At 33.8% G+C, this 14,194-nt stretch overlaps 1 protein-coding gene across 1 annotated transcript in view; it reads left to right on the top strand.

The window, feature by feature from the left end:
* LOC149080185 (cardioacceleratory peptide receptor-like) overlaps positions 1–13,599 on the top strand; it is a 48,278-nt gene extending 34,679 nt beyond the window's left edge. Inside the window, exons 4-8 of the mRNA XM_089238607.1 lie at positions 81–174; positions 6,154–6,444; positions 7,280–7,402; positions 11,544–11,724; positions 12,771–13,599. Coding sequence (XP_089094733.1) covers positions 81–174; positions 6,154–6,444; positions 7,280–7,402; positions 11,544–11,724; positions 12,771–13,014 — 933 coding nt within the window. The 3' untranslated portion in view covers positions 13,015–13,599. The remainder of the gene's footprint in view (positions 1–80; positions 175–6,153; positions 6,445–7,279; positions 7,403–11,543; positions 11,725–12,770) is intronic.
* Positions 13,600–14,194: the final 595 nt, after the last annotated feature.

Below are 14,194 nucleotides of genomic sequence, written 5' to 3'. Positions count from 1 at the left end.
GTCAGAAAAGGTTGAGAACCGCTGATTTAAACTAAACACACAATGTGCAAATTTCTCATTTTATGTGAAATCTTATCTAGGTCTTGGTTACTTATTCTTCTACATATGTGTTAGTCGCTCTGAGTATTGACCGATATGACGCTATAACTCATCCTATGAACTTCAGTGGTAGCTGTAAGTAAATTTATAACACATGTTTTATTTATTTTTCTTTTGTTTTTCCTATGATGATATAAAACCTTTCTGTCAATGTGAATATGAGATGAAATTCGTTTGAATGGTTTAATGCATCTATTTAATTATTAAATAAAAACTTTGAATTTTAAATAAAACTTGACTTATAGGAAATTGTGCTTACACTCTCTCTCATCGGTAAAATCTTTCAACTCTGGTAAGTGTACGCAATGACTGATCTTCATACCTGTTAAATGACTGTTAATCGCTTGTCGTAGGATAAAATTTAGATAAAAGTACCATTACTATACGGGGTGATTCAAAACTCAACGTACAAACTTTTAGGGGAGGTAGAAAACACAAAAACAAAACAAAAGCACATAGGAATGTACGACCCCAGACCCTAACCTGATCAGCTGGAGGACAAACGATGATGCAGAAATGACAAGCCAACAATGGGTGGAAAAACTCTTTATTTAACGATACTTTACACGGGGACAGTACGTGGAGGACCCTGAAAGCCATGGTCTACAAGACGCCCGTTGACTCCGACACCGACCTCGTCGCAGCTGCAAACGTCCGCGAAATGCCGGGTATTTTTGAAAGAGTTCGGCAATCAATGCGTTGCCGTTGGGAAGCGTGCATAACTGTGGATGGTAAGAACTTTGAGCACTTATTGTGAAACTTAACATGTATACGTACTGACCTCGTGTAAAGTATGAATAAAGAGTTTTTCCACCCATCATTGGCTTGTCTTTTCTGTATCTTCGTTTATCCTCCAGCTGATCAGGTTGGGGTTTCTGGTCATAAATTCCTGTGATTCTGTTTTGTTTTTATGTTTTCTACTTCCCTTAAAAGTTTTCACGTTGAGTTTTGAATCACCCTATATATACAACGAGCATAGTCTAGTTTCGGGTAAATAATGTTCATATTATAAAACAGTGTAGTTATTAATTTAAACTTAGAAGTTTGAAATATCGCAACAAAAACTATCTGAATACAGAAAATCTTGGTATTTGAATGTTTGTTCAAAGAAATGGATTTGCAGGTACGCAGATGATACTTCACGATACCGTTTTCTCTTCACTAGACATTTAGCCCCACATAGACGATTATGCTTTCAAATGCGGTATGTTTATACATTTATAATATTTTCTGTGTTCCACATAGAGTTGAGAAAATCTGGGATATTACGGGATACTGTTCAATGGGAACTAGATTTTTTTGGAATCGAAGCTCTTTGAGCTCTTTGATATACGTGCATGTACTTCGGTTAGTAAAGATAACAGGTTATTTACGGCTCTTTCAAAACATCGGGCTTAATGGAATGCATATTGTATAACATTAGTTTTCCCACCGGACAATAACTCTAGAAATATCAAATAAGCTATATTCGAAGTACTACAGGTAATACATTTTATATCTTTGAAAGCAAAGATTGCTTTCAAAAGATATAAAATGTATTACCTGTAGTACTTCGAAATGCACTGAAAACTTTTACTTAAGATGCTACCGAAATCTATCAAATGCATATTTCAAACATATTTATGTGGATCTGTGTGTGAAACGATATTATTTTAATATTTAATATTTACTTATTTCCATTTCGAGTCCACTGAAACTACAAATAATTTATTCAGATCACATGAAAAATAATTTAATGAGTTATTGAATACATAAATAGCATAGGTAATAGAGAGTTTTATGTGGCGCATAATTATTTTTCTTAATTTTAACTAAAAATATGTTGTGATAAAATGTTGGTAATACACGCTTTGTATCTGACATGAAAGAGCTAATTACTTATGGAATATATCGTGATATTCATTCTTAAAAATAATTACAATGTCAAAATTAACAAGTCAAATAGTCAAGTACGCACTTTTGGGCTTGTTTCTTACAGCTTCAGCCGTCTGTTTATGCAATAATCTAACAATCGGTACTCGGTTAATCATTCATCGGGGGCTATGAAAAATTTACCACTAGTAGCAGAACGGGCTCAAAGCACCTACCAATGAACAGACAGTTAAAATAGACATGGAACATACGTATAAAGTTAGTCCTAACAGTTTTTTATTCTTTCGTTCAGTTTTTTACGGAACTTACACGATTAATCGTGTTTCAAACTATTTTGCTTATGAAATTTCGACCAATAACAGAAAGAAATTTTTTTAGGGAATATCAAGTTATATAAATATAGACAGGTATACGTTGTGTTTTGTGTCCAATGTCGGAAATGAATAAAAATTATTTGGTCGATTCTAACGCTAAAGCAAAATATGAAAACATTTTAACGAAAAAAAAGGAAATTGAGCTGTGGTGGATTCCCTCCCATGAAATGATAAATTGGTGGGACGGATATGGAAGTATAAATTTGCATATCCAGTTCAAAAAAAAGACAATTATTTAGCAAAACTTGCGCTTTTTTCTATTAAACAGAAAGAAGTTTATTCACCCTATAACATTTGGATGAAATTTGGGGACGCATCGATAGTTAAACTTTTTAATTTGCGCCTATATTTTAGCACGTTAAAAGTAGCAAAACTCAAGAATTCCACAATTATCAATATCTCGATTTTCATTCAAATGTTACGGAGCAAATTTATTTTGGTATAATAGAGAAAGGACTAATGATTGTAGGGGGTGTGAAATTTAAATTATGTATTTTTTCAATTATAATTTAACAGGACTGAAACGGCAGCAGCTTAATTTTTCTCTTTATTATTTAAGTATTTTTGTTCTCTCTCTATCACATACACTACAGAACTTTTATTTCTTTTGGACATAACCGGTCACGGACATATACAGACCACAACCTATATAGAATGAATCCTCAAGCATAATTTCCTGAGTACGGAATCATTCATCACCTAATACATATATAGACATTGAAATAATAAAAAAGTCTTGAAAGAACATGTATAAGATGAAAAAATAAATAAAAACGAACGAAATCACTGATCTGTTGGTGTCACCATATCGCTACAAGACATTCTATTTCCTTGACAGGCTCAAGTAGAACCCTTTCACTGTTTGGCAGAAATCATCTGTCAGCAGTAGGCAATCAGCGCACTACTTTGCCGCATTCATATTGCCGTGTCTTGAAAAAAGCTTAGTGATACGAAACAACATCATATTTTGGAATGTTTACAGAGAACGAAACGAAATGTGCGACTATATATCAAGACGGCGGGAAGAAGTTCAGGAGGAGAGATGGGTGATGCTGCATTCATCGACTCCGTTTTCTATGAATCAAATCAGATCTTTCTCTCTATATATACATTGAAAAAATAAGCAATAATAGGAAACTTACAATTTCCCTTTCCTTTTGATGGTCTCGAATAAAGTTTGGTTTATTTAGAAATAAAAAGCTTCTTTTACAATACATACTATTGATAAAAAGAGATATTTATTGAGGGTGTATAGGCCAAAATAAATAAAAGAAAAATAATTCTTTGTCACATAGCCTGCTTCTCTTTCCCCTGTTTATTTGATATATTTTATTTGTCACCACCCTTTAGCAAGTTCTTAACATTTCTAAGTCGCACGTACGTATTCGTAACCTAATTCTATCCAGAGTCCTTCTTTTATTAGTTTTTATTTATCTGTGAATCCAAATCAATTAACAATTCAGAATGTTGCACATATTATCTCTTGAAAAAATTCACTTCTATGAACCATAGAACTTTCCGAACTAATAAAATGTACATAATATAGTATCTTTGAAAATCGCAAGCGCTCTAGGTCAACGAGCTGTTCCGATTACTAATGTCTTTCATTTATTGAATGTTAATTACAAATGCCAACGATAGAGTACTAAATAAAATTTAACCAAAAAATACTTTGCATTTTACCAATCTTTTTAACAGCTGTAGTAATGAAGGTTCTTCGAGTATCTAACACTTTCTCTGGCCATGTCCAATTAAATGGACATCACACGTTTCAATACATTGCATTCAACGATATGTTATTTCAGTGGAGTTGTAGATAGAGATTTTAAAATGGATTTGGTCTCGAGCCAAAGTTAATTTTTCGTAGCTGAAACCTTAAGCTTCTCCTACGTTCGGAAGCAATCCAGGTATCAGAGTGCTCCTGTGTCCAAATGAGTGCAGAATGTGCGTCTATCCTTGCTTCGAAGAACGACGTTGATAATCAAATGGCCGTATTTGTATCAATAAAGAAGTTTCTTATTTTATTATTTTTCTCGTCAAGTTAACTGGATAAGCGGTCTATAATGGTGCGCGTATTAGTATGCACCGCATGATCATTTAACAGGACATCCACATTTTTAGGGCCCTTTCAAATTCCCGCAAATTCACGCATTTGTTTGTCGCACCTACTATGGTTCACGGAAAAAGTGCGTAATCTTTATCTTAAAAAGAAAAAACATTCAAAGAGTATAAAGGTGAAACAAGTGACCTATCATCATTTACAGAAAAAGAAGATCATTGAAGAAAGTGATTAAGGATAGTAAAAAATGAGTTGAATCTAGGTTGATAAATAATATTGACGCTGACCCAAAATCATTTTTCAAGTATGTCAACAAGAGATGTAAGCACCTCTCGATAGAATGATCTAGAGTAGAGAGCAATGTAAGCATGTTTAGCATTTTCAATGACTTTTCACGTCAGTCTTTAACAGAGAAAGTGATATCGAAAGTACGGGAGTGTCATGAGGGGATGAAGTTCCTCAACGATATTCAAGTGAAAGATGTGGAAGTCTTAAAATTTCTCAAAAATGCATGTAAAACCAAAGCACAGGACCAGGCTATATTTATCCTAGGGTCCTTAGGAAATGTGCTAATGAACTGTTGGGGCCAGTTGCACATTTACAGAAGGAGTGTTGCTGAGGGTATCGTTCCAGGACATTGGAAGTTCACTAATGTGGTTCCGATATTTAAAAAGATTAGTAGAGAAACCGCGTGTCGAATCATCGTTCAGTGAGTTTGACGAGCTCCTATTCGAAAATTTTGGATATTATTGTCAAAAGGTAATTGATGGAGTGAATAGATGAGAATAAATTGTCGGAAAACCAGCATGGATTCAAAAAAGGGACTTCATGTATAACCAACCTTCTTTGCTTCTATGATCACGTGTGTAAGGCTTAGTGAAAAGGTAAAAAATATTGACGTAATTTATTTTGATTTCCAGAAGGCATTTGCCCAACATGGTAAACTCTTGAAGCGTGTTTACATGAGTTTGTGATTGGGGGAAATTTGTTGAATTGGATTGAATCGTGGTTGGGGGATATAAACATACTGGGATTAACCCCGAAGCTATACAAACTTGGAATAAGACAACCATAATCTTTTTATGGGAAGTATATTATTTTTATTAATTATTAGTTTTTTTCGTGATATATGCTCGTATATTGGATTGCTGTATTTTAGTTATATTTCACATCCATGTTGTTATGCGCATCTTTTTCAGCCACCTCGTTGGGCAATTTGCCTGGTGTGGCCTTCGTGTTTGTTTTTGTATTTGCATTAAATATACAGTCAAATCCCGTTGAAACACCACCGATTCAGCGCCAAAAATTTTCAGTTAACAAATCTTCCATATACAATCAAATACTGTTGTAACGAATATCGTTATAGTGAAAATCTCGTTTCAACGAACACTTTTCTAATCCCCAGATAACTTTACATAGGAACAATTCAAAAACCTGCAATTAATTTATAACTAAGTGATTTCTCTGGTTTCTTGGAGTTAATTATAACAACGGATTCAACTGTATAGAGATTGCACACGTTAATTTGTGATTCGATATAACGTCAAACTCAGTGTAGCACAATAAATCTGCGAGACAATGGTGGGGGTTTGACTGTAACTGAATTGTTGTTCTTCAGGAAATATCTACTGAGTTTGATTAAATATTTTTAAAAGAGGGAAATCTTTTGCTTTTTGTGTTTTTATAACGTATTGTTTTGTACGTTGATGTGTGTGTATGCATATGCAGTCAAAGAGATAATTTTTTTAGGGAGGAGATCGAAGATATTGGTGACATCGGCTTGGGGCGTGAGTGCATTGCTGTCGATACCAGCCATTTTTCTTAACGAAGAAGAACAAATACGTGGACACACGCAGTGTTGGATCGATCTGGAGTCGTGGGAATGGCAGATTTATATAACTCTTGTCGCTATGTCTCTTTTCTTCATACCGGCACTGATCATTTCAGCCTGTTACGCCGTTATCGTCTACACAATATGGACAAAAAGTAAAATTATGGGCTATCCCCAACTATCCAATGATTCAAAAGATAGGAAAAGAGGTATGCAATTTCTTATATTTAGCTGTATATATTACCATTACCAGCATATCCATTTTCATTTTTCCAATTCACTCTCTATCACTGAATTAACTCTACACCAACTGGGATTTTTATTAAATTTCCGAGAAAATCTGAATAATCCAAAATGGAGAAAGATATTATTCTTTGTTTTTAAGTTATGTAGGGAAAAAGTCATTATGATAATGCAACGTTAAAAAGAGGTATCATAAGCTTATAAAAAGTGTACTCATTTGAAGAAAAAAATAGCATCAAAAAAGTTTCATGAATTTCTCAATTTCTCATAGGTAAATAAGAAAAATTGACATCCATGTATAATACCTCATCCAATAAGCTGTTTTGGTGACAGGCACTAATTTTTTGATAAACTGAAATTACCAAAGTACGTATTATTGAAGAAAAAGCGTTTTGTCATGGTAAAAAAAAGAAACAACTCATATCTTCCAAATCTGAACGAAACAGGAAAGTAAATATTTTATGTAAGTTTAGATTCGAAGTGGTGGTAAATTGTGGCAGATATAAAGAGTATACTAAGCACTTTGCATACAGAAGCTACAAAATATGACCATAATTTCCAAGACCACAAGTTTCTGCTGCAAGATAATTTCCGTTAATCAATCGCAACTCATGTAGAGATTTGTGTATTTTGTATCAAGTGACTTGATATAACATGTTTTTCAGAGCATTAACTATAGCTGTTGCTGAACTGGTTATCACTATGTTATTTTTGATATCGTAAGACATTTTTCTCCTACAAAACGTCTGAACGAAGACGAGAAATGGAAAGATTATATACATATGTATATATATATTGTAGGTATCACGATGAGAAGACGGCGAAATGATTCAGGTGACCAGGAAAGGAAAAGAGCTAGTTCACGTGGAATAATTCCTCGAGCTAAGATCAAAACTGTTAAAATGACGTTTGTCATCGTATTCGGTGAGTTCAAGCTTTAGCAAATCATTATGACGATATATCCTCAGAAGTAAACCTTTTAACATTTTTTTTTCAAAATTTAGAGATATTTTAGGAAGTTAAATATTTGTTATAAGCAGTTTGTGTCATAAAAGTGACCACATTTTCATGACTTGCATAATAGCAGGGAAATTTAAGTAAAAAAAACATGTTAGAAAAAAACCACGCACTCATGTATTATATTATTTTTTAAATTCTAGAATATACTGAATACATCATCATCCACGTGCCTATTTTGAATCAGAATTTTCTGCGTATGTGTTTATAAATTCAAATTTTTCTCTTAGGTACATCAGAACGTGAGAATCTCAAAAATATGAGAAATAAATGGTAAAATAACGCATTGTAAAATTCCAAAATCTATTTTTAAATCGAAATAGACGAAAAATTCTATGAAGACTCTATTACCAGTGGAATATTTTGCATATAATCTCACATATATGGCAGTGATACTACAAGATGATATATCTCTTGGTAGTGATGTGAATACTATCGATGATGAGAAAATATAGTAAAAAAAGTCCTTTTTTTTGTGTGTGCGTGTGTGTGCAAACACTGGTGGGACAAAAGAAATCGTTCGTAAAAGAGGGTGACCGCTTCTGAGTGGGTGTCCGTTAAGAGAGCTTTTACTGTACTTGGATGATCAATACAAGATATTGATGCAATAAAATATATACAGGGTGTTTCAAACGGGAAATATTTTAAAAAGTTGTGTTTCGTTAAATGAAAAACATATCGCGATGAAAGAAGCAAAGACGCATGAGGATAAGGCAAAATACGCATCAGGTTTTATTTAAAAGCAAGGGAAAAAATATATAAAATCATATACACCATATAATATACACACGGTGTTTTAGCCCCCTCCTTGGGCACTTTGCCTGTTATGACCTTTTATGTGTATAAACAAACCAAAAGTATGCATTTTTTGGTTTCTGACAATGTTTTCTGACTTTTGAATCACCCTGCATTTATATATACAGAAAGAAAGATTTGTTTCGCAAAGAGGAAGAAATATAAAACTACTACGGTTAATTCTGAAATTGAAGCAATATATAAAAATATCAATAAAAAAAAAGAGAAATTAAGCTGTCGTTTTGGTGCCACGTAAAGAAAATTTAAAAATTGAAAATTTTATGAGACAGCAATCAAAAAATTCCAATCAGCAAAATCTGTGCTTTTATTTATTTATTACCCTAAAACTCAATCCGTAACAAGGAAACAGTTATTTTTCCGGATATTATGCTGAGGTGAGCTCGGAAAGAAAAGTCATCACGTCTCCGCCGGGACTCGAACCCAGGCCCTCTTGCATACCGGGCAAGCCTGCTACCATCTACACCACTGGAGACACATGAATTTGCCTTCCTAATTTCACGCACTGTGTCGTGAGGCGCTGAAGTAGAGGCAGTAGTAGCCTCTCTTAACTTCAGGAAATGGCCCCCGGGTGGGACGGTTTAGAGAGATATAGATGGCTTTTTTCTCAGCCAGAGATATCAAGGAAACAGTTATTTTGGGAACAGTATCTCTGTCTACCCAGCCCGGTATGCAAGAGGGCCTGGGTTCCAGTCCCGGCGGAGACGTGATGACTTTTCTTTCCGAGCTCACCTCAGCATAATATCCGGAAAAATAACTGTTTCCTTGATATCTCTGGCTGAGAAAAAAGCCATCTATATCTCTCAATCCGTAACATTTGAATGAAAATGAGAATTTGCGGGGATACCGGAATAACCATGTATCTCAAAATTTTTCAAAACTTCATAAGTACACAAAAGTGGCAAAAATCAAGAATTGAAACCAAAAATTTCTCAGTAGATTTTTATTCAAATGCAGCTGGGCAAACTTTCAATGGTATAATAGAGATAAGCAAATTTTATTGATTGCATTATTTTTAATTGGAGGAGGCGTATAAACATTTTAGGTTTTATATTCCCTTAATTATTGTTGTATAAAGAGAGCTGCAACTAGTTGAACTTTCCTTTTTGACGTGAATACGTCTTTTAATCATTTGACGATACTGGGTGGATTCGCAAAATGTTGCGTAATAAAATAATATAAATGCTCATGTCTCGCGAAACATTCAGAATATAACAGTGTTTTTTACGTCTGTGTGTAGATCTCGTTCACACAAATCCAATGATACCATTCTCGCTTTTAATGTATCTTCTCTCCTGGGGACCAAGGTCACAGCCCACGTTCGTAACGAAGTTGTTTTGCGCCATATCTGGAGAGGTTCGCAACGCGAATAGAAGACAATGGTGCCGTTTTATAGGCATTTCTGAGACAAATCCAATGATTTCAATCTGATTTTAATGCCTTTTCAGTCTGGGCACCGGGCCCACGGCCCGCATTCGTAACAAAATCACTTTACGCCGTATCTCGAGAAGGTCGCAAATAGACGACATTGGTGTCGTCTGTCATCTATTCCAAAGACAAATCCGATGGTACCAATTTTAACTTGTCAATATCTTCCACGCGATTCAAGTCACAAAGAATATATTCATATCACCACAACTCTTTTTTTTTTTTTGCTGATATTTTTATTCATATGTTACTTTAATTTCGATATCAAATTCAGAATTTTTATTCTTTGTGGCACTCCTCATGAAACAAATAATAATATAAACAAAAGATTTTCATCACAAAAAAAAAAATATATATATATACAGGGTGTCCCATCAAGACCGCCTAAACTCTGCACAGCCAGATTCCTCGTTTGTAATACATAAAAATGACCAAAGAACTGTACTTGTACGACCAATAGTTTTCGAGAAAAATGCAAAAGAAGAGTATGACATCATATCCGGTGCAAGAAAAAAAAAACTTTATTGGAAACATGAACAACGGTATATGCATATTTTTACATAGGAAGATGTTTAAAGTGACCACAGCGCATATCGAGGTCTATGTAAACAAATGCAAATACCGATGGGTTCATGTTTCCAATCGTTTTTTTTCTGGCACCGGATATGACGTCATACTTTTCTTTCACATTTTTCTCGAAAGCTATGGGTTGTACAGGTACAGTTCTTTGGGAATTTTTTATGCATTCCATGCGAGGAATCTGGCTGTGCAGAGTTTGAATGATCTTGATGGGACATCCTGTGTATTTGAGAAAATATTCAGCAAAATCTTGGTTATAATATGACACGTCTTTTAAAAAAAGGTATCGTGCACTTCGAATTAATCATCCATTTAAATGCTGATATTTTCTCCAACTAATCTCACATTATTTCAACAGGTGATATGGGAGAAAAATATATTCAAAGTGCAGTTTATATTTAAAAATAGTTGCATCATCCAGGAATGTGAGATTGGCGGAGATTTCATGCAATTTTTTGTTGTTGTTGTTTTCTGTTTTTTTGTTTTTTTTTTGCCTAACAAAGACCATAGATTTGTGAGATGCATGTCACTCTCAGTCTCTGCTTACGCATCCTACATCTACAGTCATGTGTTGTGGTTGGCGTCTATGAACGAAAGAGATTTTCTTACGGAGGGGATTGACCTGAGAAATTTTTCCATGGAAGAAGAATAGAATTTATTGCTGGATATTCCTTGAGGAAAGTTTCTGAAGGACGAAAGGAAACTTATTAAAGTGCACTCATATTTCATCGCACAAGAGGGTTACCATTTTTTTGGTTCACGAATCCAAAAGTTTCTTCATCCGAAGACGCTCTTGAAATTTCAATTTCGTTTTACGTCTGCATCAAAGATATTCTTAACGCAAAAAGCATTCAAGCTCTGAATGAAAGAAAAATATTGCAAATGGAACCATTCAGAATATTGTGCTACTTATGAAATGAACTCTTAGTGTTAGCCTAAAATAAGATCAGTTCGAATCCGGAATAAGGCCGAATTCCATCGAAAAAGGGGAAAAAAAATATCCAAATTTGAAACTCGCATTGAAAGTATCATCTAATCGAATCATTGGACCACGAAATAATATAGAAATGGTTTTAGGTAATCTGGCTTCCAAAATTTTTTTAATATTTTTGCTTGAAAATTATGAATAATCTATAAAGAATATAATTTTTTCTGTCTTCTTATTATTTAGTATTTTTTTCTTCAATGAAAGTCAGAAAATTATTCTATTGATTTCATTCTCTCACAGTTTTCATTCTCTGCTGGAGTCCATACTTTCTCTACGACTTATTGCAAGTGTATGGATACATTCCGGAAAGTCAGACAACTATCGCAGTCTCAACATTTATACAGAGCTTAGCACCCTTGAACAGCGCTGCTAATCCCATCATATACTGTCTCTTCTCCACAAAAATATGCCGAAACGCTAGGTGGGTAATGTTCAAGTAAATAAAACCACACTCTACAAATAAAGACACCGCGAAACGAAAGCAAAAGATATAGTTCGAATTTCGGTTCTGATGATAAATGAAGATGAAAAAAAAAACACAATCAGTGTTTAATTCTAGTTATCCAATTGACAGATATTAAATTTAAAATATTTTCGAACTCGAATCAAAATAGTTCACTTTTAAAAAACCAGAAAAATTACTCTAGGTATCACTTTTTAGAAATCAATACAAATTGATTATACAATCAGCAAAAGCGTTCATATAAATGCAAGCCTTATAGATAGTAAATTAAATTTTTAGGCGATATTGAAAAAAAAATAACGCACGTGAGAAAAGTTTCATAAGCATTGCATTCTAGGATTTATTGAGTGTTCTTTAGCAATTTTAAATCTTATATCTATAGCTTTCAAGATATAAAACTTTATATACAAAGGATACCCCGGTGCACTCTGAATAACATGTATAGTAATCAGTATCAGTAAGAAATTATTTTGATTGTTTAATACTCAAGTTTTTTGTGAAAAAAAAACAAAAAAAAACCATTAAATCAAAGTGAAACTGCCTGCATTTTTATATATTTATGTATATATTTTAAGTCAGTTTGTAAAGTGAAAGTTTTACATATATAAGTTACATATATTTTGGTAGTTTTTAATACTATTGTTAATAATCCTCATTGTTCCCTTCACTGTGATGCAGTTATAATGAAGCTGTCTTATATCACAACTATCTCAGGAGAAAAACATTGTTCTCTTTTTTCATAGTCTACCCATAGGCGGAGATAGACTTGGAAGTCTGGGGGGGGGGCAAGATGCTAATGATTTCGATTCATCTATACCCGTATATGCATTAGATCAGTCGACTCCACCTTTGATGCTGGGGGGGGGCATCCCCATATCACGCCCCCCCCCCCCCGTATCTCCGCCCATGAGTTTACCCCTTTTTTCTCATCTTACTTCATTGCTCTCTTCGACTAAATATATATATGTATATATATATTATATTATTTGTTTTGACAATTTCAGAAAGCTTCCATTTTGTAGACTGCTGGCAGTGAAGCTATCCTCGGTTTGTCCATCACGGACTGAATCTTCGAGAGAAAACTCCTCAAGACTACACACAAACACAACAAAATCAACAACAACATCAAGATCTTCAACTGTAAAAGCCGCCAAACCGACATTTTCCATGACATGCTTTCGGAAAAATGCTCTTGAGAGAGAAAACATAAGAATGAGCTGTGTTGGAGCCTCAGGAAACGCCGTTTAACGCATGTTCCAGTTTGTTTTAGCTTATTAGCTAAACCTTCTCTGAATTATTAATGTATGTCAACACAAGTTTTTGTCATGTCAATCTTGCTAAGCTGAAGCATTCCATAGAATCATATAGCAAGAATTACATTTCTGTAATAATTATAGTGACATTTTTGATTACCTTGAACGAACAAGAAAATGTAATGAATGTACTGCGTTCTTACTTATATTTTGTCTATCATCCTATGATGTACAAATACAGCAGTACCATACAATGAAAATATATGAAAAAGTGTCCCACTTTACTTCAAAAAGTAGGTCGATTATTTTGTTAAAACTAAGAGAACATTGGGTGAAATCAAATGAAGGAAACCAAAGTAAATAATAACTTATATTTTAGAGTACAGTACATGCATTTTCTTTTCCATCGGAATTTTTTTCTAAGAAACAAAAACGTGTGAAAAACAAACGGAAATTTGTCACAACTTACTTATAATTGATTATTTTGATGGAAACGGGTTCAAATGAAGTCTAACATCATGCGAAAAGTGTAGATTAATGTTCGTGTCATTATCGTGCATGAGAATTTCAGATCTGTAAATATTCGATGAATAAAACTTCATGAGAAGAACTTTGATGACTTGTGTTTTATTTCTTTTTAGTCTGTAACTTTAAAAAATAATTATAGACAGAAAGTACCCAACGTACTTACGTCTTGTCATTTAATCAAATTGAATATTATACAATCTCTCCGATAAAACAAATATACGTTTGAGTATCATCTCCCTCTCACATTACTGAATCTACGAGCAAATTTTCAATAAAATCTTCTAGTTTGATAAAAGAGTCGCCCCCCCCCTAATTGTTGAAAAAATGGTTAATTGTTTTTAACTTTAATTATGGTAACACAATTAACCAGATTTTTGATATAAAAAAAACAATATACGGGAATTTTTCAAAAGATTGAGCGAAATAGTTTGAAAATTCCAAGATATATTTCATTCAGGTAAACAAAATTCTTTCTATTCTTCTACGGGGAAATGGAAGTCGCTTCAGAATAGATGATGCATATGGATGGTCGCGTTGATAATGAAATAGAGGAAGTACGTGACTCTAATTCAAAACCGATTTTTCGCCTTGTCTTTTCGAAAAGAATAAGCAAAGAGAAGAAAACAAAAGGTCAAACGAGACAATTT

The sequence above is a fragment of the Pholcus phalangioides genome, unplaced genomic scaffold (genome assembly GCF_987345545.1).
Source record: "Pholcus phalangioides strain wild (caught in Gottingen) unplaced genomic scaffold, Ppha-v1.0 ptg000011l_1, whole genome shotgun sequence".
In the NCBI taxonomy this organism is placed as follows: Eukaryota; Metazoa; Arthropoda; class Arachnida; order Araneae; family Pholcidae; genus Pholcus; species Pholcus phalangioides.
This window is presented reverse-complemented; position numbering and strand designations above follow the sequence as displayed.